The sequence below is a fragment of the Pavona decussata genome, unplaced genomic scaffold, assembly GCF_977016875.1.
Source record: "Pavona decussata unplaced genomic scaffold, jaPavDecu1.1 SCAFFOLD_84, whole genome shotgun sequence".
In the NCBI taxonomy this organism is placed as follows: Eukaryota; Metazoa; Cnidaria; class Anthozoa; order Scleractinia; family Agariciidae; genus Pavona; species Pavona decussata.
The window spans coordinates 3,888,533-3,910,293 of NW_028145502.1; the positions used below are offsets into that span (position 1 = coordinate 3,888,533).

General features: G+C 37.3%; 1 protein-coding gene across 2 annotated transcripts; it reads right to left on the bottom strand.

Annotated features, from left to right (window-relative positions):
- Window positions 1-340: 340 nt before the first annotated feature.
- Window positions 341-19,850, bottom strand: LOC146475537 (uncharacterized). Of its 2 annotated transcripts, XM_085115925.1 has the most exons (25): window positions 19,443-19,850; window positions 17,625-17,754; window positions 16,488-16,569; window positions 15,838-15,923; window positions 15,564-15,679; window positions 14,936-15,022; window positions 14,331-14,451; window positions 13,351-13,407; window positions 12,666-12,717; window positions 12,040-12,277; window positions 11,449-11,514; window positions 11,037-11,123; window positions 10,494-10,593; window positions 9,628-9,709; window positions 7,696-9,372; window positions 6,678-6,858; window positions 5,997-6,057; window positions 5,510-5,549; window positions 5,098-5,138; window positions 4,193-4,240; window positions 3,300-3,358; window positions 2,391-2,518; window positions 1,904-1,919; window positions 1,750-1,801; window positions 341-1,212 (listed from the first exon to the last, which is right to left on the bottom strand). In XM_085115925.1, the coding sequence occupies exons 1-25, from the start codon at window positions 19,508-19,510 to the stop codon at window positions 1,141-1,143; spliced, it is 3,747 nt and encodes a 1,248-aa protein (XP_084972051.1). In that variant the 5' UTR covers window positions 19,511-19,850; the 3' UTR covers window positions 341-1,140. The 2 variants fall into 2 exon arrangements, with proteins under 2 accessions (XP_084972051.1, XP_084972052.1); XM_085115926.1 differs by lacking the exon at window positions 1,904-1,919 and having other exon boundaries at window positions 2,374-2,518; window positions 19,443-19,839.
- Window positions 19,851-21,761: the final 1,911 nt, after the last annotated feature.

Consider the following 21,761-nt stretch of genomic DNA (forward strand, 5'->3'; position numbering starts at 1 on the left):
ACCTGTATTTTACATTAACACTAGTTTCCTTAAATTCCTGTAATTTCAAATATTTCCAGTGTTCTAACAAGGCCTATACAATGGGAGAGGCTGGCCACGCTGCTCTTTTTTTTACAAACATCGTCATTTTTGTAAGCACCCTCTAACGATTTTCCCACTTCAATTTCATTTTCCATGCAAATTTATCATGTGCAATTAACATTTCTTAATGGGAAATTTAATGCAATTTTTTTCTTGATGACAAACAAATTGGCACACATTGTTATGTACAAAGTTATGAAAATTTATGTAGATAAATGTATATAAAATAAGGCAATCGTCCAACATATTAAGATTTGCATTTTCTTAACCCTTTCCCGACCAAGAGTGCCATATGGCACAAGATGCAATTATGAGCTCAGTATTTGGTCAATTTGTGTGAAATTTGCACAACCAAAAGATCTTTGAAAGATCTATAAATTGAAGGCATAAAATCATGCCCCCCTCCTATATGAGACTTGATTTACCACCCCTCAAACTTTTGGATTTTTTTTCCTTTGTATGTTAAGGGTCCAGTTGATATCTTACAACAAGCAATGCACTGAGAGCTGTACATTAAGCTATAGTTTAGGGGGATACCCAGTATGTACAACGAATAAGAAAATTTTCAATGTTTTTCTTCTTTCGTTTTGGACTTTTCTCACTCTAATATGTGACCTCCTCCATCTCTGTTGGTGTGATTTATAGCACACCCCAGAAAATACCTTTTAAATGGTATATCACATGTAGTCTACCAGTTCATAGTTAGCGATTTAGAAAAATTCGCCATTTCCCTCGGACGGGAAAGGGTTAAAATTTATGGACATTTATGAAAATACCTGTTAATATATGCATGCTTATGTGTTGCCCCTTGCAGCAAGCAAAGTTCTTACCCTCTCACTTTCTGAGTTATTTTATGAAAACTTTTGGCCCATACTCTGAGACCCAAAGGCAAATAGTTGGCTCAGGAGGAATTTCTTGTAAGCTTATTCCCCCCTGGGACTCAGAGGATGGGATTGGCCTTGATAGAACACTGATTTCACACACTTCAAACGTGGCACACAGCTATATCCTTCACGTCTCAATGATGCTCGATTCCCGCCGATTCTGTTTACATCCTTTTTACCTTTCACAAGGTTTAGCTTGAATTCTATAAAACTTAGTTCCAACAGGAACACGGAACCTGTTATGTGGCTGCAAGAAAAGAACAACCAAATTTTACTGGAGGGGTTTACACAAAACTATGATTGACTTGAGCTCAAGTTTTTTGTCAAGAAGCTTGAACCAGAACGAAAATAAAAGAAAAAAAATGAGCATGAATTTCTGGGAGTTTATGAAAGTCTAAACTATGACCAATGATGCTTCTGTTGAAAAAACAAGTTTTAGCTTGGTTCAAGCACATCATTTTTGGCTTGTGGACTTGTGTTCATGTACCTTTCTTCAAGGCCGTTGCCTAGAAAAATTGAATTTCAAGGACCTCACAAGGCCAAAATCCAAGAAGTTAGGAGCCCAACATGTAAAGTTAGGTGCTGCTGCAAAAAATTTAGGCACCCAGAGCATTTTCTGGGATGGCCCAGGCTACCGGGCTCCTTTTAGGCAGCAACCTTGTTTCTTCATCAAAACTTAACTATTTATTTCACATCAATATGCCAATAGTTGATTAGCAACTCAAGCAGCGATAATTTACCAGTAATACTGTACATAGTGCCGTGACATTTTACCTATGCCTACCTTTTTAGCTTGACAGTATTCCTTGTCTGTCATCTGTGCCAGCATCCATGGTCTACAGAAATAATCGAGATCACAGTCAATAGAATTATTCTTTTGAATGAAAACAACATGGACCTTAACCTAAATCAGAAATTTAAAAAAAAATGAAACTTGCCTTTTTTTGGGACCACCTACAAAGGAAGAAAAGAACAGTTCATTAGTAATACATACTGTAAAGGGAAAAGGATTTATTTATCCATGTGTTATCATGCAAACAAATACTCTTTCTTAGTTTGCAATGAAGGAGGGTATTAGCTCAGTCTAACTGAAGGGAACTACTACCTGTAAAGTTATTCAAAATTCATGCAAATTCAGCTAATCCATGCAAAAGTGTGATAATCTATGCAAAGGCATATTCATGTTATACCTGGAGAGGAGCACTTACTGTTAACTAATTAAAATAACTTGTGAAAGGTTGGACCTTGATGTCCAGTAATAAGCATGCTACCACTGGTAGGTTTATAGTCCAACACCTTGCCACACCCCTACCCACCCCTCCCCCCTTCTCCCAAAAGAGAACAGAAACCAGGTTGTCTCCAGTATCCCACTCATGGATGTTGATGCAAATTAACTAGCTGTATGTACTTTGTACTGCCACTCACTTGTTGCAAGATCCAGACCAGCCATAGAATCAGGATGAAGGAAGAACAGCGTCTGTCCTGTACTCAACACAAGGTAGTTTTCATATCGTTCATCAAACACCAGAAGAATGAGATTGCCGCTCTGAAAGCTGAAAAAGAGAAAGCGGGTGAGTGTTGTGCTCAGTTATGCAGTAAACTAGTAATAATCTGACAAAGGGAGTGTAGGGTGCATTCAACGATCTCTATCCCAGGCTCTCTCTCCTTTGCCAAGTTGGTGACGATGTCATCTGTCCCTGCAAAATCTGCAGGGGATGCCAGATATGTGTCCCAAGATCCATTGATTCAATGTTGTCCAATAGTATACAATCTCGACTCAAATCTGTACAAGGAGTGCATTATTTCTATGTCAAATGCAATAAATTGCATTTATTTTGTCATGAGCATTAGACTTCCAAGAAAAATGCTTAGTCTCTTCTGACAGGAGTATAACACTTCTTTTCTGCAAATGGTTAGGGTGCTGTACTATGATAGCTTATTCAAGATGTTATGCTTTGGGGGTGATAAACCAAGTTCCATTATGCCACTTCTTATTAATTTGACATTAATTTCAAGCAAATAATATAGTGTTGAAAATCATTCGAGCAAAAGAAATATCTCGCACCTAACATCAATAATATTGAAAGTGTTTCTGCACATGTGCAGCTAGCCACCTTTAAGGATAATTATATAACGAATATTCAATAAGAAAAACAATAGGGTGCATACAACGATATGAATACTAATCGACCAACAAAATGTGGATACAGATATAAACTGCAGTGAAGTTGTAATGAGTTGTTCCTAGGTTCAAACATGAACTCAGAAGACATTTGCTCAATACAATAACATTTAATGTTGGTGATTATAATCAAATTAATAAGCGAATCTTACTCTCTGAGGGAGATTTTGTCAGACTTTGAAGCTCCTCCTGCAAGTTGTTGCATCTGACTCTGCAAATTAATAAGATATTTTAATCTATATTTGCTGCGCATGTCCATGAATCAAAATACTTTGCTCGCTATGACTCAAGCCTGTTTAATTTAATTCATTGTTTATGCACCATTTGGAAGGGAATAGGTAACTCGGGTGGTAATTTTTTCATATGATTGCGTTATTTCACATGCAAATAACTGTAAACACATCAACCGTGGAATAAATCCTACGGGTCAACGCTAAATTCAATATAGACAATATGAGTACAGTCCACTAGCATTTTCTGTGAATTTTGTTCATCAGACATTTTGCTTGGACTAATTATAGAATGTGATTACTGAAGTACATGTGAGTGGGATTTATAAGGCCATTAAGTTGGTAAGAAAGAGAAAAAAGCATTTCGATTCATGCACATGCACTGAAATGTGAACCCCTCCCTTTAACATTCGAAAGAATTCTTCAGCCACTTTCAAAACACCTTAAACCCTGAACCCACTTCTTAGTGTTCGGAAATCAGATGAAACCAAATAATTCATGAAGAGAAAACAAAGGAAATCACTACAGTGAAGGAGATTTGGAAATGTGATCTTAATCATCATAAAATTTGGTGAACTTTTGCTCTGAATTTCTCCAAGAATGCTTAATGGTTTGAGAAGCTATATCAAACACTCGAAAGAATGTTTTGTCTGACTTCCAAACACCTTGAAGTTGGTTGCAAAACTTGGCTGTGCCTCATTTTTCAACCCATTTCTCGGTGCTGGAAAATTAGATGAAACTCTCTTCCATGTGCTTGATATATTACTTGACATATACTAAGATGAATGAATATACTGCGACTGGAATCTACTAACCAACTGCTGTTGAAGTATTTTACTTTGTTGGTCTTTTGCATCCAAAACCTAGCAAGAGAAATCATCAAAACTTAAGTAAATGCCACACATAATTTGCAAGTTAAAAAGAAAGAAGAATACCATAGGATTTGCTTAAAATACACCTTGGTTTAGACCTCTGCTCTACAACCTTAGAAGAAACATGAGTTGAGGCAAGTTTTGGAAATGACAGCTTACATAATATTCTTGCAGTGGATGGTCAAATAGGATTGCTAGTACTGTTGTAAACAAATAATAACCTTATGGTAATAGGACTGAGTGGAGTCCAATTAGGTCTGTAATCATACGAGTGATTAACAAAATCAGATGACCGGCAGCTGGAGTCCGATTTGTTTAATCACAAGTATGATTACAGACAGAATTGGATGACACGAAGTTCTGTTACCAATTAATCATAACTAACAAAATTTGAGAAAAAAAAAAGACAACAGTTTAAGGTTAGTTAAGTTTCGAGATCAATTTAATTACAGCATGCACAAATGACGCGTACTGTCCAATTACAAAAGGCACGACGCGTAAACTGTCCACTTAATGCTCAAATAGGCTCTTCTGATAACCAATCAGATTCAAGAATTTTGTTATACTGTTATGATTAAGTCATGTAAATGCAGCCTTGAGACCCACGTGAATGCATCATACTTTGCTGGATGGGCAAATGGTGCAAAACTATTATCACCTTGGGTGGAAATTTGACATTCGTCAATTAAAAGTGGACAAAAGCAAGTTTTGTACTTAAAGCAGTTATCTTCAAATTCTCAGAGGTAGTAACCAAATGGATTCACTAGTTGGCAGAAGTTTTCAACTTACACCAACTTTCATTTAGTGTTCGATCAGGCCTAAAGGTAACATAAACACTTAAGACTTACTTGTTTAAGCTCTCCACCATGTAAAACAGAACTGCTCCCATCTGATTGAAAAGAACAATAAACATCAGGAACAAAATAATACTAAGGGTTCACAACAATTATTTAATCAACTGTTGTATTTCTCTACAATGTGTTACAAGGTGACATGTTATAAACATGCATTATTTTTTTGCATCATATGAAGTACTTTCTGCATCACCTGTTGCAGGTGTAACAGACCATGGGTTGAACAGAGAATGCACATGCATTTTGCATACCTCAAATAAGTCTCTAAAACCAAAGGGAACATACTAAAATTGCCAACGAAAGTGGAGGTCCAAGCTAGCCGGTAGTACATTTCTGTAAAGCAGTATATAGTGTAAGTAAGAACAGATAGAACTAAACATTATTGAGTTCTACTACAGTTACATACCAGATTGTTCTGACAACATTTCAGTAAGCTTTCTGTTTTCCTGGAAAAGATGGATAACCGGTGGTTAGCGACGGCAATTTGCTTTGACAGTGCAAGAGTAAATTAAATAGAGTCTCTCGTTGTCCATCCAAACTACAGGAATACTAAGTATGACATGAAATGAGGTATTGATGTTAGGAGATGAGTTGGGTATGGAATAGGATACAGACCCTAGGCAAAAATGGCTAACATTTTAACATTCTTATTGTTACATTCAAATTAGCTCTTACAAACCTCATTCTTGAGTTTAAAAATCAAAAGAATACTTCTTGAACGAGGCTAGCAGGGCTGATTTGAATGCAGTCAAAGGAATACTAAAATGTCAGCCATTTTTGCATAAGGTCTATGCTTTGTGCACTTGCCACAAGCTTGGTAAGATTTTTACTAAAATCGACAGGAATCGTAACCAAGAACATCAAAGGGAAATTTAACTACTGTTAATTCTTACTTCCTTCAGAAGTCGAATCCTTTCTCGGTAGTCCTCCTCCAGAACTGCATCAGTGCCACGCCTGCAAAATAAATTGTAGTGAATTCTAGAGATGACACAGGAAACCATCTTGCATAAGCTCACAAACTTCATCTGATTCCATTTAATCTGAATCAATTCATCAACATATGCATGGCTTTGCATCCATAAGATGATGTGTGCAAATCAGACAAACTCGGGTTTCCAACTCTTAGTTTTAGTTTTTTACAAACTAATTCAAAGAAGCAAATTTTTGTTTGGCAATTTCAGATGAAAATAATGTTCTCATTCGGACCATACCGTTGTGGCATGTTTGTAACCAACCCATAAGAACCAGTTTGTTTTTCTGTACAGTACCTTGAGAGAATTTTGCAGTCAGTCACAAATAAAACTTGTTTTCCACACGCTACTTTGTTGATTCATGCTTTTAGCTGTGTGTATATCAAGTTATGGATGCACTTGCCTGGGAAGTTTGGAGAGCACTCTCTTCTCTCATGCTCTCCAAACTACCCACGTGCATCCATAACTCTATATATGCATGCTAAGCATGAACCAATTCTTAAAAAGAACATTTTTGAATTTTGATATGATGCCAAATTCTTGTGATACTTCCCCTTTAAAAGTGGTCACCTACAAGAGGTTAACCCGAGTAAAATCACTCACTCAGTGCCCTGTTCCTTCTCTGCTAACTGCTTGTTTCTCTCTGCCTCCCACATTTGCCGCTCCACCTGTAGCAGTGTTAGTGTTGATGCCTTCTCTTGCTCAATTTGTTGTAAGAACTCTGCTTGTTTGGTTTGCAGCAGGATCTCAGCTTCTTGAACCTTGGATTCATTTGCTTGCAAAGCTGCATGATAATCAGAATTCAGAGAAATTTTATAAATACACATACAGGTACTACAACACAAAAGAAGGTAAAATATGCAGTACTGTGATTAAGGGCCATGTAACCCATAACATCCTTTACAATTTATTAGTCTTAATAGTAGGGTGGCTCAAAAGTGTCACGGCAATTTCAACTTCGCCCACAACAATTTCAATTTCATCTCGGCAATTTCAACTTCATTCACAGCAATTTCCATTTCACCTCAGCAATTTCAACTTTGTTCAAGGCAATTTCAACTTCACTGTGGGTTATTACCCAGATCGTAATGGGCCTCTAGAACCAAGGCAACTATTTCCGGTTGTTCTTAGACAGGTTAAAAAAAATTGCCACAATAGAATTGAAATCGCCGTGGTGAAATTGAAATTGCTGTGAACGACGCTGAAATTGCCGTGAATGAAGTTGAGATTGCTGTGATGAAATTGAAATTGTTGTGGTGAAATTGAAATTGCCGTGATGAAATTGAAATTTCCGTGACACTTTTGGGCCACCATATAATAGGCCCTTGATGGTATGCGTTGATGATCTTGACTGTTGTATGATTGTCTTACTCACAAAGTAAGAATTTTGTTACAGTTATGAAGCTCAATACAATATTTGACTCAACCAACATGATGACATTCCGACCATGCCTCCATATCACTAGTCTCCTATGCTAGCATTGTCACACAACTCTTCTCCCCACTAGTGGGTTAGAGAAGCATTGTGTGACGGCCCTAATCATGGCTACGTAAGAGACTACCATATCACAGGAAATTACAGAAAAGCATTTATTTAAAGTACAAGATAAAACTTCCTCACCTGCCAACAGTTCTTGCTCTCGTACACAGAATGCATCACGTTCTTGTTCGTATTCCTCCACCACCTTCTCTTTTTCCATCACCAAGGATTTAATATCTTTTTCCTGTTGCTCTATACATTCCCTTAACGCCTTGATTTTTTCCTGTGCTTGGGAAAGAGCACTTTCTTTCTCTCGTTTCAGCTTCATCATTATAGCATTGAATCGGATCTGTTGGTCTTCTTCGTACCGTGATTTGTTCTCCTGAAGTTTCTGTGCCACTCCTTCACGCTCCTCAATTTTTGCTTTGTACTCACTCACGATTAAACTCAGCTTTGCGGCTTCCTCTCTGTGCTTAGACTCACTAGTTTCCTTTTCAGACTGTAACTGTTTTAACTCCTCCAGAAATGCATTCTTTTCAAACTCCAGCTCAGATTTAAGCTGTAAAAAAGCAGCTTTCTCTTGCTCGAACTGCATGTTCAATTGCACCAGCTCCTTTTCATACTCTCCTCTAACTTTTTTAGTCGTATTTTCAATAACTGTTTCCCTATACAAATCTCCCTTTTGTTGAAGACTAGCAATAGCGACGACAACATCTTCCTTCATCTTGGATTTTAAGCCTACAATCACTTGTCTACATTCTTCAATACCCTGACGAATCACCTCAAACTCACCCACAAGACAATCCCTAACTTTTGTACTCACCTGTCGAAGTTGCTCTTTCTGTGAAAAAGCATTTTCCAAAGAGCTTTGAGTAGTTCTTAACTGTTCTTCCAGCAGTTTCAGTCTTTCTACCAATTCATTCTCTGTTGACTGATCTGTCCCCTCAAAGCTCTTGTGCTCTGAAACCACCGATCCTCCTTCACAAAACTCTTCCAAGCCTGACTCCTGGATTGTCAAATTGTTGTCTGAACTGTGCTCTGTTTGAGTGCTGTTATCAGTACTCTGTGTTGCGGAACCAGTAAGAGTTGGCGTCTGACTAGCATCATCAAGAAGTGCTGCACAATCTTCCTGGAGTTCCCCTACAGGCTGAATATTATCACCATGTTGGTCACCTTCAAGATTAACTCCTAAATCGGCATCAAACACAGTCACGTAATCTTCATGCGCTGATCTAAAAACTAAATCACTATCATCTAATGCCGAGCTTCTCTCAGAAGCTGTGTCACTACTGCTTTTTTTCCTTTCATGAGATCCGTTGTCATCTGAACACTCATTTCTCTCGTCTTGACCATGCTTCTCAAGCGTGTGTTGCGTAGAATAAAAGGGCACTCCTTGTTCCTCTTTTACCGGCGTTTTTTCTTCTTCACAAGTCCATTCAACTTGTGTGGAGGCATCTATGCTCATTTGTGTAGCTTTTTGAGATGAAGACATTTCACCAAAAGATGTTTCTGTTTCTTTCTTCTCCGAAATGCTTCCACTAGTTCTTGTTCCTAAACCCTCAGCAAACTGAAGAGCGCTGAGATTTTCAAGTTCTTCGGATTGTAAGAAACTAGCCTTTCTAGTGTCATCTTTCATGCTGACATTGAGGGAACTAGACTCAAGAAATGCTGCTAATTCTGGGATCTGTTCCCGCAGTTCTTGGAGGTCTCTGTCTGTTATAATAGGGAGCTGTTCATCAAAGGGTCTTGGTGGCTTTTCCAAAAATTTGGACGGTCTGTCACCCAAGCCAGTAAACAAACTCTGCAAAAAATGTTGGCCTACAAAACAAAAATAATATTTAGTTATTTAGTTATTAAGGGTTTTGATTCATTTAGCACCCATGGGACATCTGTCATAATACCATCCCCTTGAGTTTTGAACCTTTTTTGATGTCATTTCATGATTTATAAGAGTATAGACCATAAAAAAACTACCATCACTCTGTGAAATGCAGGGCAAGGTGATGCACAAGAATGGAGAGTTTTGAACCTTTCAAATGATATTTCTTTTGTAAGAAATGAGCAATAGATTACCAAACTGGAGTTCAAATTCTTCTCTTCTTGTAGTTTCCTCTGATCTTGCTTGGACTGATGTCTCGCAAAACTTACTAGCCCACTAAACAAGAAAAATCACAGTTTTCATGATGTTGGTAATGTAAGCCAGAACTAAAATAACTGGCAGTAAACTTCATGAAGTTCTTACTTAAACAGCAACTAATTCTATACTATAAAATATCTTTCCCTTGAATTCCTTTTAGCTAAAAACAAATGAATTCACTAATGAAGATGGAAGAAATTGTCTACAAATTCAACTTTAGTTAACATGGAACTGAAATTGTTAAACCAACATCTTTCAATAAAGATAATGGATAGGTACAAGGGACAAAACAAGAGGGTCCTCCTAACCTTAGCTATTAATATATTTGTTGTGCATTTATGAGTAAAATTGAATGACAGCTCCCAAAAAAATCTGTTGGGTGACACTTTTTTTTAAGTGTTGGCCATTTGTTAGTTGGTTTGCTGGGCAACATATTACCAACAGTTGGCCAACAGGTTAATGAGGGAACTGTTCTTCAATTATTCCTATCTACGTATAAAACATGGGTGACACATGGCCAATAGACATTCTTTTTTTCTGTGTTTACAGCAGCATCCATCCTTTCCTCCTCCCTCCCTCCCTCCCTCTCCACCTCCCTCCCTCCCTCTCCCCCTCCCTCTCTCCCTCCCTCTCCCCCTCCCTCCCTCCCTCTCCCCCTCCCTCTTCCCCTCCCTCCCTCCCTCTCCCCCTCCCTCCCTCCCTCCCTCTTCCCCCCTCCCTCCCTCTCCCCCTCCCTCCCTCTCCCCCTCCCTCCTTCCTTCCTTCACATATTAATTCATTTCAGGACATTGCTGTTTCTTACCTTCTGAAACTGTGAAGAAAATGACCTCCTTCTAACCACTTCAGCCACTGCTAAGATGTACATGCGTGGTGCATCATTCACTTGTTCAATGATCTCCAATCTAAAAATCAACCAAACCAATGCCACGTTAGAAAAAGCATGACAGAGACTAGTCCAGTTTCTACTGTACATTCAATTAAATATCTAATACAGTCAAACCTGAATTTAATGGACACCCTTGGGGAATGGTTAACTGAATGCTTGATGGTTCCACTGCTTTAAAGAGAAAGCAACTGAAACCAGCCAGAGAAGAATTTGACTGGAGGAAGATCAGGTATGTCCCAGACCAGCTTCCACCGTTTTCACAAAAAACAGCTGTCAAAGGTTTTTCAGTGAGCACTGTTGTGTGCTACCCTCTATAAATAAAGTTTATTATTATTATTATTATTATCATTATCATTATCATTATCATTATCATTATCATTATCATTATCATTATTATTATTATTGGTGACTGTGCCAAGATTGAACTTCTAAGTACTAAAGATCTAACTGTCTCTTTACCTCCTTTTTATTCTCCGAATATTTTCATGGTACATTATGATAGTGCCATCACAGTCACATATTTTCTTTTCCACATACATAATCCATCTGCAAATTAAGGAAAAAGAAATAAAACTCTCATCAACACCAGGGCTGCATTGTGACACAACAATGCAGGGATAAAGTGCAAGAGACTATAGACCTCTTTCATAATGGAGGGCATAATTAGTATTTTTTTTATGTGCATGCAAATAAGCCTTCTTGACCTCGCTTTTGAGTGAAAATACTTTTGTTTTACACATGCTAGCGAGGCCAGGAAGGCTAATTTAAATGCATACAAAAGAATAACAATTAAGCCCTCCATTTATGAAAGAGGTCTATTGGTTTGCTACTCATTGCTTGTTGCACTTAAGAAGAAAGTTCTGTATAATACCTTAATCTGGTGTGTAGATTAGCAGACAGCTCATCCTTGGCTTTTGCACATCTTTTTCGAACATCCCTGCATTTCAAAACAACCAAAAAAACTGTCATTTTCAAAAGAACAAATAGCTGACAATAATTTGAAGTAACATCTACAACTATAGCATCACCACAATCTAAGTAATAACTGTGATTTAGCTATGGTGCAAATGACAAACTGTAACACTTTGATTTGATTTTTACTATCACAGAATTACACCATATCTAGTCATTGAATAAGAAGTCAAAGTGCAGTCCGAACAAATGAAAGCTACTGAGCAGTACTTTCCTGTGGTGCTGTTTATTATGCTGTGCCAGGTGATTCTAACTTTTGAGTCTGTGGATGAAATCCTAAAGTGTGACCATTCAAATGAAAGCTACTGAGCAGTTATTTCCTGTGCTGTTGTTTATTATGATGTACAAGGTGGTTCTAACTTTTGAGTTAATGGATGAAAAACGAAAGTTAAAATGAAAGCTACTGGGCAGCTCTTTCCTGTGGTACTGTTTAATATGCTGTCCAAGGTAAGTACTTTCGGTAATGAGTAAAGGGATCAATGGAACATACCTCAAATGTGAGTGGTTCTTCATCAACATCATGAGCTGTTTTTGGTGACTAGCACACAGATCAGGTAAAACAGAAGGGTCACCAATATTCTGTGCTCGACTCTGGTTTTGTTGAAACCCTTGAGCCATATCAGCTTGAGATTGTGTCATAGACTGCACATTATATAGGATTTGCTGAAGCCCTGCTAGCCTTTCATCCAGTCCTTTGATCTCTTTCATGTTTGTGTTATCAAGCGATTCTGTTATGGGCATAAGAAAAAGCTGCAAAATGAAATCTGGTAAATCCGGGAGCAAATCACTGTCTGGTTCTCTGAGTGAGTGTTGGAAATCAATAGGGAGCTCAAGGTTTCCTTCTTTGGCGTGGTTTTGCCTCTTACCACAGACAGGAAAAGCTCTTGTTGATGACCGTGGCCTGACGTTAGAAACGTCAGAAACGTAGTGGTGTGAAAATGCTCCAAAAAGGGAAAAGTTCAATTTCCGGTTGCTGCCCGTGGCTCAAAAACGTCTGTGCTTAAACTCTCTAATGAAAAACTGATGAAACCTAAACCTATATAAGCATTACTTTTTAATAATTGGGAAGAAAGGTTGATTACAGTGAAGAGTAGAATAAAACAAGGTTTTCTTTACCTAGAACTTGATTGATTTCTTCAGTGATCTCTCTCAGGTGTGATTCATCAAACTAAAAACAAATTAATGACAAAACATTTAATGACCACTTGTCGGTAACGGAGACCTTTTAGTAAAAAGGGATTACAAACTGACTGATTGTGTTCACTTGATAACAACCAGCTAGTTGTGAAGTTGAAAGTTTCACTTAGGAAGGGTGTTTTTGAAGACAACAGACTTTAGTGTAAGAAGGTTTTCACTGTTCATTAAATTTTTCTTAGGGGACATGTTGGGGCATCAAGACAAGCTCTAAAACTGAACCCTGTGATTTCGCTACTTCTTCTTGCTTTAAGCATCGCACAGATCACCTACACATGGAAACGACACTATACAACAGCAAAAAATTTTGCAATTCTGATTGGTCAGTTATTAGGGCATGTAAAAATCCCAGCTTTGTTTTGGACAGTCATACAGTTGGTATTTAGATGCTTCAAGGTGATATGCTTTTAACTATATTAAATTTTGTATTCTCGGTATTGAACTGGGATCTAGCTTTCACTTGAGGTTCTTGCTTGGGGAGGGGGGGGGGGGGGGGTATATTAAGAAAAATTTTCATGTGAACAGAATCCGGGGCTTAAGCCTCGTGTGCAAGCCGCAGTTCCTGTTCAATGCGGAGAATACAAGTTATGAGGTCTATTAAACAGACCTGCTCTACTGCTTCTATACACTGTTTGACCATATCCTGAAGACTGTTCTTGTTGTCCTGCCAAAAAACCAAAAACTAAATCAGTGATAACTATGGATTATGGCAAACTAGCTCTCTCAAATAAATTATACTGACAACCAACAATTTTTCTCCCTATAGTTGATATTCTTACTTCACACTGGATCTTTGTCTTCTTTCCCTAACAAGCAAGGGATCTACAGTTGCATCCCTTGCTGCCTATTACTCCTTAATTCTGCCAACTACTAACAGTAACTGCAAAATATTTTTGAGACAGTTGGCAGGAGAAGGTTGATAAGAAAAAGCACTTAGTGGACCTCCCACTGGTCGATGCATCACATACATAATAATAAAATTATTGTAACCCAGACTCAGAATCATATTATAATAATTAAGTGAGTTAGCCTGTTGACCTGCCTTATGTGTTTTACCCTGTATTTTTTTATGACATTTTTATTTATATCACTTTCAATTTCAAACTACATACACCACTTACAACAGTACGCTACTTACAATACAAACCCTTACCATACTTACTGTTTACTTATATGAAAAAAAAAAACATACAGGTAAATTCCTGTAATTACAAATAAGGATTACTTGCGCAAAAAAAAAAAGCACACAAATATATAAACATACGCAAGTATATCTTCTATATAAAAGGGGGTAGGGATGTATGTTACATTCTAGTAAAAAAAAAGGCTTCCAACTCAAAAAGAAAAAAAAAGATGAAAAATGTTTTCCCTGCCGATTCACTGTCTTATCCTGTGTTTTACCCTGTCTTATGTTCAGCTTTTAATTCCCCTCCAAAACCTAAGATTTATTAATTTCTCATCTCCATATAAAGAAACAACATTTAAACTGTCAACAGACAATGGGACTCTCCTCTCTAAATAATAAATATATCCCAATTTATGTTAAACAGTAGTGCTATTTTACTGATCAAAGTTAATCTGCCATACCTGTGCACTGATCCAGTCCAGTAGACTCACTCTTCCCTGAGGTCTGTCCTTCGACAATTGTCTAGTCAGAAGACAAGGCAACACAGTGACCCTGGTTAACAATGGCAACACTTGTTTGAACCTGAAAAGCAGCACAGATAATACAATATTAACATTACTGAGAGCTCTTTCATGAACAACAGCTTGACAGCATGAAAATTTTTTAAGTACAGTGGAATCTCTCCTTACGGACACCTCTCTGTTACGGAGAGTTCACTTAGTTCCTGAGAGACCAAACTCCATATAAAGCCTCCTGCTCTTAAACGGACACTTCTATAATGCGGACACTTATTCATGTCCCCTTGGTGTCCATAATAAAGAGGTTCGACCGTAGAACATTAATTACCAGGCAAGTATGTTTAGGGACTCTTTATAGCAGAAAGGAAAGTGGGGGATTGCACATCCCTGCTTTATAATTTATACCAAATCAGTGGGTACCAATCTTGCAAGGTACTACAAGTTATTAATTATTAAATTATTAATGCTACTGACAAATTTTATTGTTTCAGTCTATATTTTTGAAATTGAAAATTTCTTTAAGTAACTATTGAACAATTTTTAACTACCTGTCCAGAAGCTCTATGTATCTTGTCCGTGAATCAAGAAACTCTGAGTAGATTTGATGAACGCTGCTTGATCTTGCTCTAAACTCACTAATTCAATAATGAAAGTAAAAGAAACAACCATTATGATTTACAAATAAACAAGATACTGTCTGCAAATATTAGATATTCTAGGTATTTCCTAATTGCTGGAGGGTGGTTACTAATAATACGGAAGCATTTTTGTGCAGTTTATGACTATGCAGGAAAAGCAGACTTTAGCAAGGGCTATTGGAATCCAAAAAGAAAATAGGAGGTAACAACACATTTTTCAGAGATAATTAAGCAACAAAAATTCAAAAAAGTAGTAAAATACAAAGCAAAGCATGGCATTTTTTCCATATTGAAGCTTTATTATCTCTGAAAAATGCATGGTTACCCCCAATTTCCTTTTTGGATACCAAGAGCACTTGCTAAGTTCTGTTTTCCCTGCATAGTTTTAAACCACACAAAAATATCCCTATGTTAGAAGGCACCACCCATAGGAAACCCGAGTATCTTGAGCACGTATGCACAGTAACAAAAGTAGGCACTGTCATTAATTAATGAAAAGTGAGCATGAATGCTACAAAATGCAGCTGTTTATTGATACCTTGCAATACTTTCTAAGTTGGCCACAACTGCTGCCCATCCCTTTTGCTGCAATTTTTGTTCATAAACCAGACTTTCGCAGTTCTCTGAAATTTCTACTGCAAGCAAATGGAAGTCCTAGAAATAACAAAAACCAAAGCAAAGAAAAAGGAAAAAATGTGAATGAACGAAAGCAATAATATTTTGCCCCAAGATGATTGATGAACTCAAGGCCAGTTTGCTTTGAACACGTTCTCATAGATCTTTTACAAAATACTGTAAGGAAAAAAACTTACAGCTGCTAATTGAGCCCTAGATACAAGGGTTTCAAGTGTAGGTGGTAGATTTAAGGACTTCTCAACTTGCGCCTTTAAATTTGCTTCTGCAAAAAAATTTAAGAATAAAAATTAGCGAAATTAAACAAGCATTGCGAAATCATCATGATATTGTTTCAAGTAAAGAAATAAACATATTCCGTTAACATAATTATACAAAAGAGACAAACAAATTCAACCATAATAATATTATGTGTAGCAACTAATACTGGCATCTTAAAATCAAATTCATCGAGTGTGTGCTAGAACAGATCGCGAGTTGTTCCTTTCAAGAATTAAATTTATTTCTTTCCTCCTGTTGTTCTAGAATTACATGTATTTTGTAGCCAAGTGAAGGTCTTATTCCACCATTTTTAATAAGAGGTCAAAAACCCCATCACACTTCCTCTTTAACGAGTTGAAACTATAGATTTCAACAAACTGGTTTCCTGAGTTCCTATGCCTGTGAATACAGTTTTGCTAGTGGCAAAGGTTGACATCGACCATCTAAAACTTCACTTTGAGGCTTGCTTCCATCTAAAATTGCTGGCTTTATTTGTAAGGTCCAAGAACATTCAAAATAATAAAAAATAATTACACTACATTACTCTCAGCTGATCATGATGACTCACCAGATCCCAAGTCAAGGCTGGGTGACGGAGGTATGGATGATTCAATAGTGGATTTACTGAACAGAAAGATTGGGTTGGTATCCTGAAACAAACATGAAACATGACATGAAACATGACATGAAACAAACACGATATGTTAAAGTTGTATAAGCCAGTAAGAAATTTTAAGCCTTGCAAAACATTACTTTTTTGAACTTTTACAACAGCATTTATCCAGACCAGGTCAATAAAAATATTAAGCCCTAACAGTGATCAGCATCAAATTTCTCCTTGTAATTTCAATGCTTATTCAACCCATCAGGTCATGAGAATTAAGGACATGATCACCCAAGGTGAATTTTCTTGATATTTTAATAGCTTCTCCCCACTACTTTTATAAGAAAAGTGTGGGTACAAGACAGGTGAATTTGTCATTAAATGACAAATTCTCGTGTTATATTACGAGTTAAAGGATTAAGCAGGACCAAAAGTTCAACTGGACAGAGCACCTTTCTCTATTTGTTTTCAAAACTCCTTCCAATACAAACATTGGCACAAAAGCAAGACTGCATATTCTGTTGCAGTATCAAACCATGAGTGGCATGCTACCTTGTATATTTGAGTGACTTAAGGATGGTGGCTCTTAATATACACTGAGGTATTTTAGTGCAGTTTTTGACTATGTAGGAATAACAGATCTTAGGCCCAGTTCAGACACCGTACTTCACACGAGCTGAATCAAATTCAATGAATTAAGTTCATGCGAAGTACAGCATCTGAATCAATTCAGAACGGCCAATCTAATTCGGATTGGCTCAACTGTTTTTCCCATCTGGCTCAGCTGTGAACAAAGGCTATGGATTGGCTTTGATTCAGACGCTGTACTTCACGAGCCCAATCAAATGCCTAAATTGACCGAAATCCGCAGTTTTATTCAGTGATAGTATGCTTCAATGAATTAATATCAGCTGAAGTAAGTTTGGTGTCTGATTCAATTCAGCCAGGATTAATTAATTTGGGTCGGTTTAAATTGGAATTTGATTTGGCTCATGAAGTAAGGCATCTGAAACACGCCTTAGCAAGGGCGGTTAGAATCCAAAAAGAAAATTGGTGGTAACCACGCGTTTTTCAGAGATAATTAAGCAACACATCACTTACAGTTCCAGCACTACTATAACTGCAAACCCTCTCTGCTGGGTCAAGTGCATCACCATTGGATATCAAGAGCACCTGTTTATCCTCAGGAATACCGGTCACTGAAGCTACTGTGCTCATTAGCATCTGCACACTGTGAAATTAGTAAATAAAATGTAAATTTGTTACACCTTGCTGTGCAATTGATCAAGTGATTTGATTATGCGAAACCAAGCTCTTATACATATGATTAGTGTGAGTAGAGGTACATGCCGCTGTGCCGGAATGCGGCGGTGCATGTGATTGAATATGCGAATTATTTCATATGCAACGCCCTTCCCCTTTTGGAAAAAACTGTTATGTTAAAGTGATTTGGTCATTTCTCATTAATGCCTTATTCATCACAGTCCATCAAACCACTGGTCTGAGAGACTGAACAATGTTCATTACACAGTCCTTGAACCTAGAAGGCATGTTTCGAGTCCTTGAGATCTCTGCAGCGTAACACTCATTTGTATGGGTTCTGGTGCTAGCACTCCTGGATCTGCTTGGTCCTCTTCTTGGTTCTGTTCCTTGATTGCTTGGTCTGTCTGTTGCTCTTGTTCCACTGGATAGTATTGCATAGGCTCTGCCCATGCTCTCCTGATCAGTCCCAACAGGGTGCTAACCAGGCAAGCCCATGGCATAGGACTTCCAACTAACGCGCCACAAATCCATGGTTTATGTTTATTTTGGGGGTTAGGCTTCAGAAATACTCTCTCTTCCGGAAAGAACTCTCTTTGTGTCACTGATGCTCTTTTGTCATACTGCATCTTTGCTCGCTGTTTTCTTCCTGCAATATTGTGCACTATCAAGCTCAGTGAGGCTGTTTGTAGTTGAAGCTGACTCGTAGCCATAAAAAAGAGGTCAGAGAGCCTCCAGGACATCAATCTCTGCGCTGGTGAATAGGTGTGTCCTTCTTGTAGAATGTTTTCAGTTTCCTTCGCTGGGTCATACCAGTTTTGCATCATTCAATAATCTATTAAATCTTTGATTTAAACTTCCATATTGTGCTTATTATTGCCCGTTGTTTTGAGACTCGGAAACAGAGAGCTGGGAGAAGCCATGATGTTCCAAAATTCAGGATTTGGAACAGCTTAACATTTATTTATCCCACTGCTGCCACCATGTTACACCTTGCTGTGCAATTATTATGCAAAACCAATTCCCCAACTAAAATAGCCAAGTGAGCTTGACATGGTGTCACTGTGTTTAAAATGGAAATGTTTACTTCCTTAAAATACTATAATATTAATTGCTCAATCTAATGTATATTGTTTAATTAATCAAGCGTTTAAACAAATTCAACATGGCAAAAATAGGACAATTAAACAAGGACTAAGAATCAGGAACTTTAACTGAAACGGGTACATGTATTTCTTGAAGTATTTGTCCTTTGTACACTGAACAAAGTACAAAGTCATTATAAATATGGGTTCAATGGATTGTGTTGTTTGATAAATTAAAATGAATTTTACACTGCATCCTCTTTAACACAAAGTTTACTCAAAGCGTTTAGATTTATCGCGTGCTTTGTAAAATTTACTTGAAGCCTACGTAACTAATTTATAGTGCTTGGTCTCATACCGAAAAGCTTATATTACAATTGAGCAACTGAATCACAAACGACTTCATTCCAACATCCAAGTAATAAGATTACAACAGATTAACAAAAGGAGCGTCATTTATTATTTGGGAAATAGTTTGGTTAAAATACAACCAAGCAAACTATCCAGGCAATGACGTTTTTAAGAGCACGTAAGCTAAATATAAATGAATTGTACAAGCCAAGATTTTTCTCACCTCTCCATTGCAAGTTCCATTTCAAAGGTATATATCTTCCCCAAGTCCACATGAAATACATGGAGCATTTTGAAAGTAGTTCTACCTTCACAGCCCCTTCTCACGTCGTTGAAACAGGCAAACTCCGAGCAGCGGAATTGCTACTCTTCAAAATATTTTTGGAGTACTTGTGTGGGAAATTTGCGGACACTTCGATAGGTATGCCCAAGTCGACGGCGATAAAACATACACGTTTTCTTCATCTTTCTCTCTAACTGCGTTCATAGATATTTAAAGGACTCTCTTCTTTCATTGTAAACAGTTATTTCTGAGAAAACAGGAAACCATTGTGCTATTTTCGTGCCTTGGTAAAGAAACTGAATTTGTGATGACCTCACCTCCGGCATTATTGCTAAGTCACAACATCACGCAATTGAGCATGCGTGACCAAACGTCTGCTGGCCAGAAGTCTGAGAGAAAAAAAAGAGGGGAGAGGGTGCGGAAATTGGAAACACGATTTAGTTTGCTGGCATATTTTAAGCTCAACTTTGAAAAGTTCAATTAGAAATAATAACATCTACTATTTTCGGGTATAACTTGTCCTACATACAAAGTTGAATTTTTATTATGACCTATTATGTGTGTCAAGTTCCCCACCCCTCCCCCAATGACATGTTTTTAGCCACCTTATTTTTTTTAGTTTCATTGGAGAAGACCACTCAGTCATCCTACTAAATTTACTCTCCCCAGGGGAATATCTCAGAAAGTCAGCATTCTCAGTTCCAAATTTGGAACGTCCCCAAGAAAATGTCATAATTTGAAAACATTTGGTTGCAGACTGCATAATTTTAGTATCTTCCAGAAAATATCCATACCCACTTCCACCCCCCCCCCCCCCAACAGAAGGGTTTATTTTGATTTAACCCTACCACCCCCTCTGGAAATTCAAATTAAGTGTCATAGTTTCTTTTAAAAATTTTGCCTTTTGAGACCACCCACACCCCCACGGTTTCACTTGCATTGCTCGATCTAAGAGGTTTTTCTCCAGGTACTCCGATATTTTCCCCTCTCCTCAAAAACCAACATTTCTAAATTCCAATTCGATCTGGAAAGTGTCCCCAATTAGTGCTTTGCGCTAAATATATTGACACTTACATAAAGTGATCTATTTTTATTATACCAGGTACAAGTGATTTTTACTTTATTTGCGTTCAGTAACAACGTGAACAGTTTACAACTGCTGATATATCTCATATAAAAGCTTGTTTACCTACTGTAATACATTTAAAACATTTTGATAAAAAGTATGAGATATGACCACAATACGAAAATATAATCTTAGACATGCAAAAAAAATATAATTTGTTGGTGATAATACTGATATTGCATGTTTTTGTTGACATGTAAATGTCAACTTTTAGACTAGAGTCTGTTAACAATGTCATACTCTTTCCAATGGCTTGTGACTCTATTAAAAGGTAATTATTATTCAATGCAGCTACTAAAACTATAGGAATAATTATTTTAGTGTACAATTCGCAATTACAAGTTCAGCTATCGCACAATTATGTAGAGTGGTTTTCAATTTTGTGTTTGCTTTACTATGCTCTATGATTGGTTTAAAATACTTGAGCTACTTTTCTCAACCAATGAAAGGCAAGACTAAAACCGATGGTGACTTGCTTGCTCACATTTGTCACACTTGGTCACATGTATTTGGTTCAAATTCTAATTGGTTCATTTTGCTGTTCACATCCCTCAAAATTGATCAGAGTAATATTAAGTAATAATATTATTATTACTTTGGTTTTGGTTTCATGACACCCAATTGAAAACCACTCTATTATACCAAAAATTACTTACACAATGCAAGATGCTGAGCGACTCTCAGTAATGACTGGAAAGGAATATTCTTTTTCATTTCAAGGTTAAAAAAATCCCATGGCCGCATGAGAGCTGTACAGTTTTTCCGTGTCATTTATGAGAATCCGGAGGTTAAGTAAACATGTTTATTTCTTGAATATTAGACATGATATGTGCGCACTGTGTAGTAAAAAGGCAGCTGATGTTCCCTTCCGTGTAGGTCTGGAGTACACAAAATATTTAAATTAACATAAATACTAGATGGTAGGGTTGCAAAATTCATGCTTTGATTTTCCTGACATATTTTCAAAAGCCCTTAATGTAATGTTTGTGCTAAAAGCACTAATTGAAACATAATTAGGTACTTTAGGACCATTTACAAAAAAAATTAATTTATAGAGAGAACAGTTGTTTGGAAACCATCACATGAATTTTTTCAACCCCATTAAAAGTTTTCCATCTAGTAACAAAAAAATA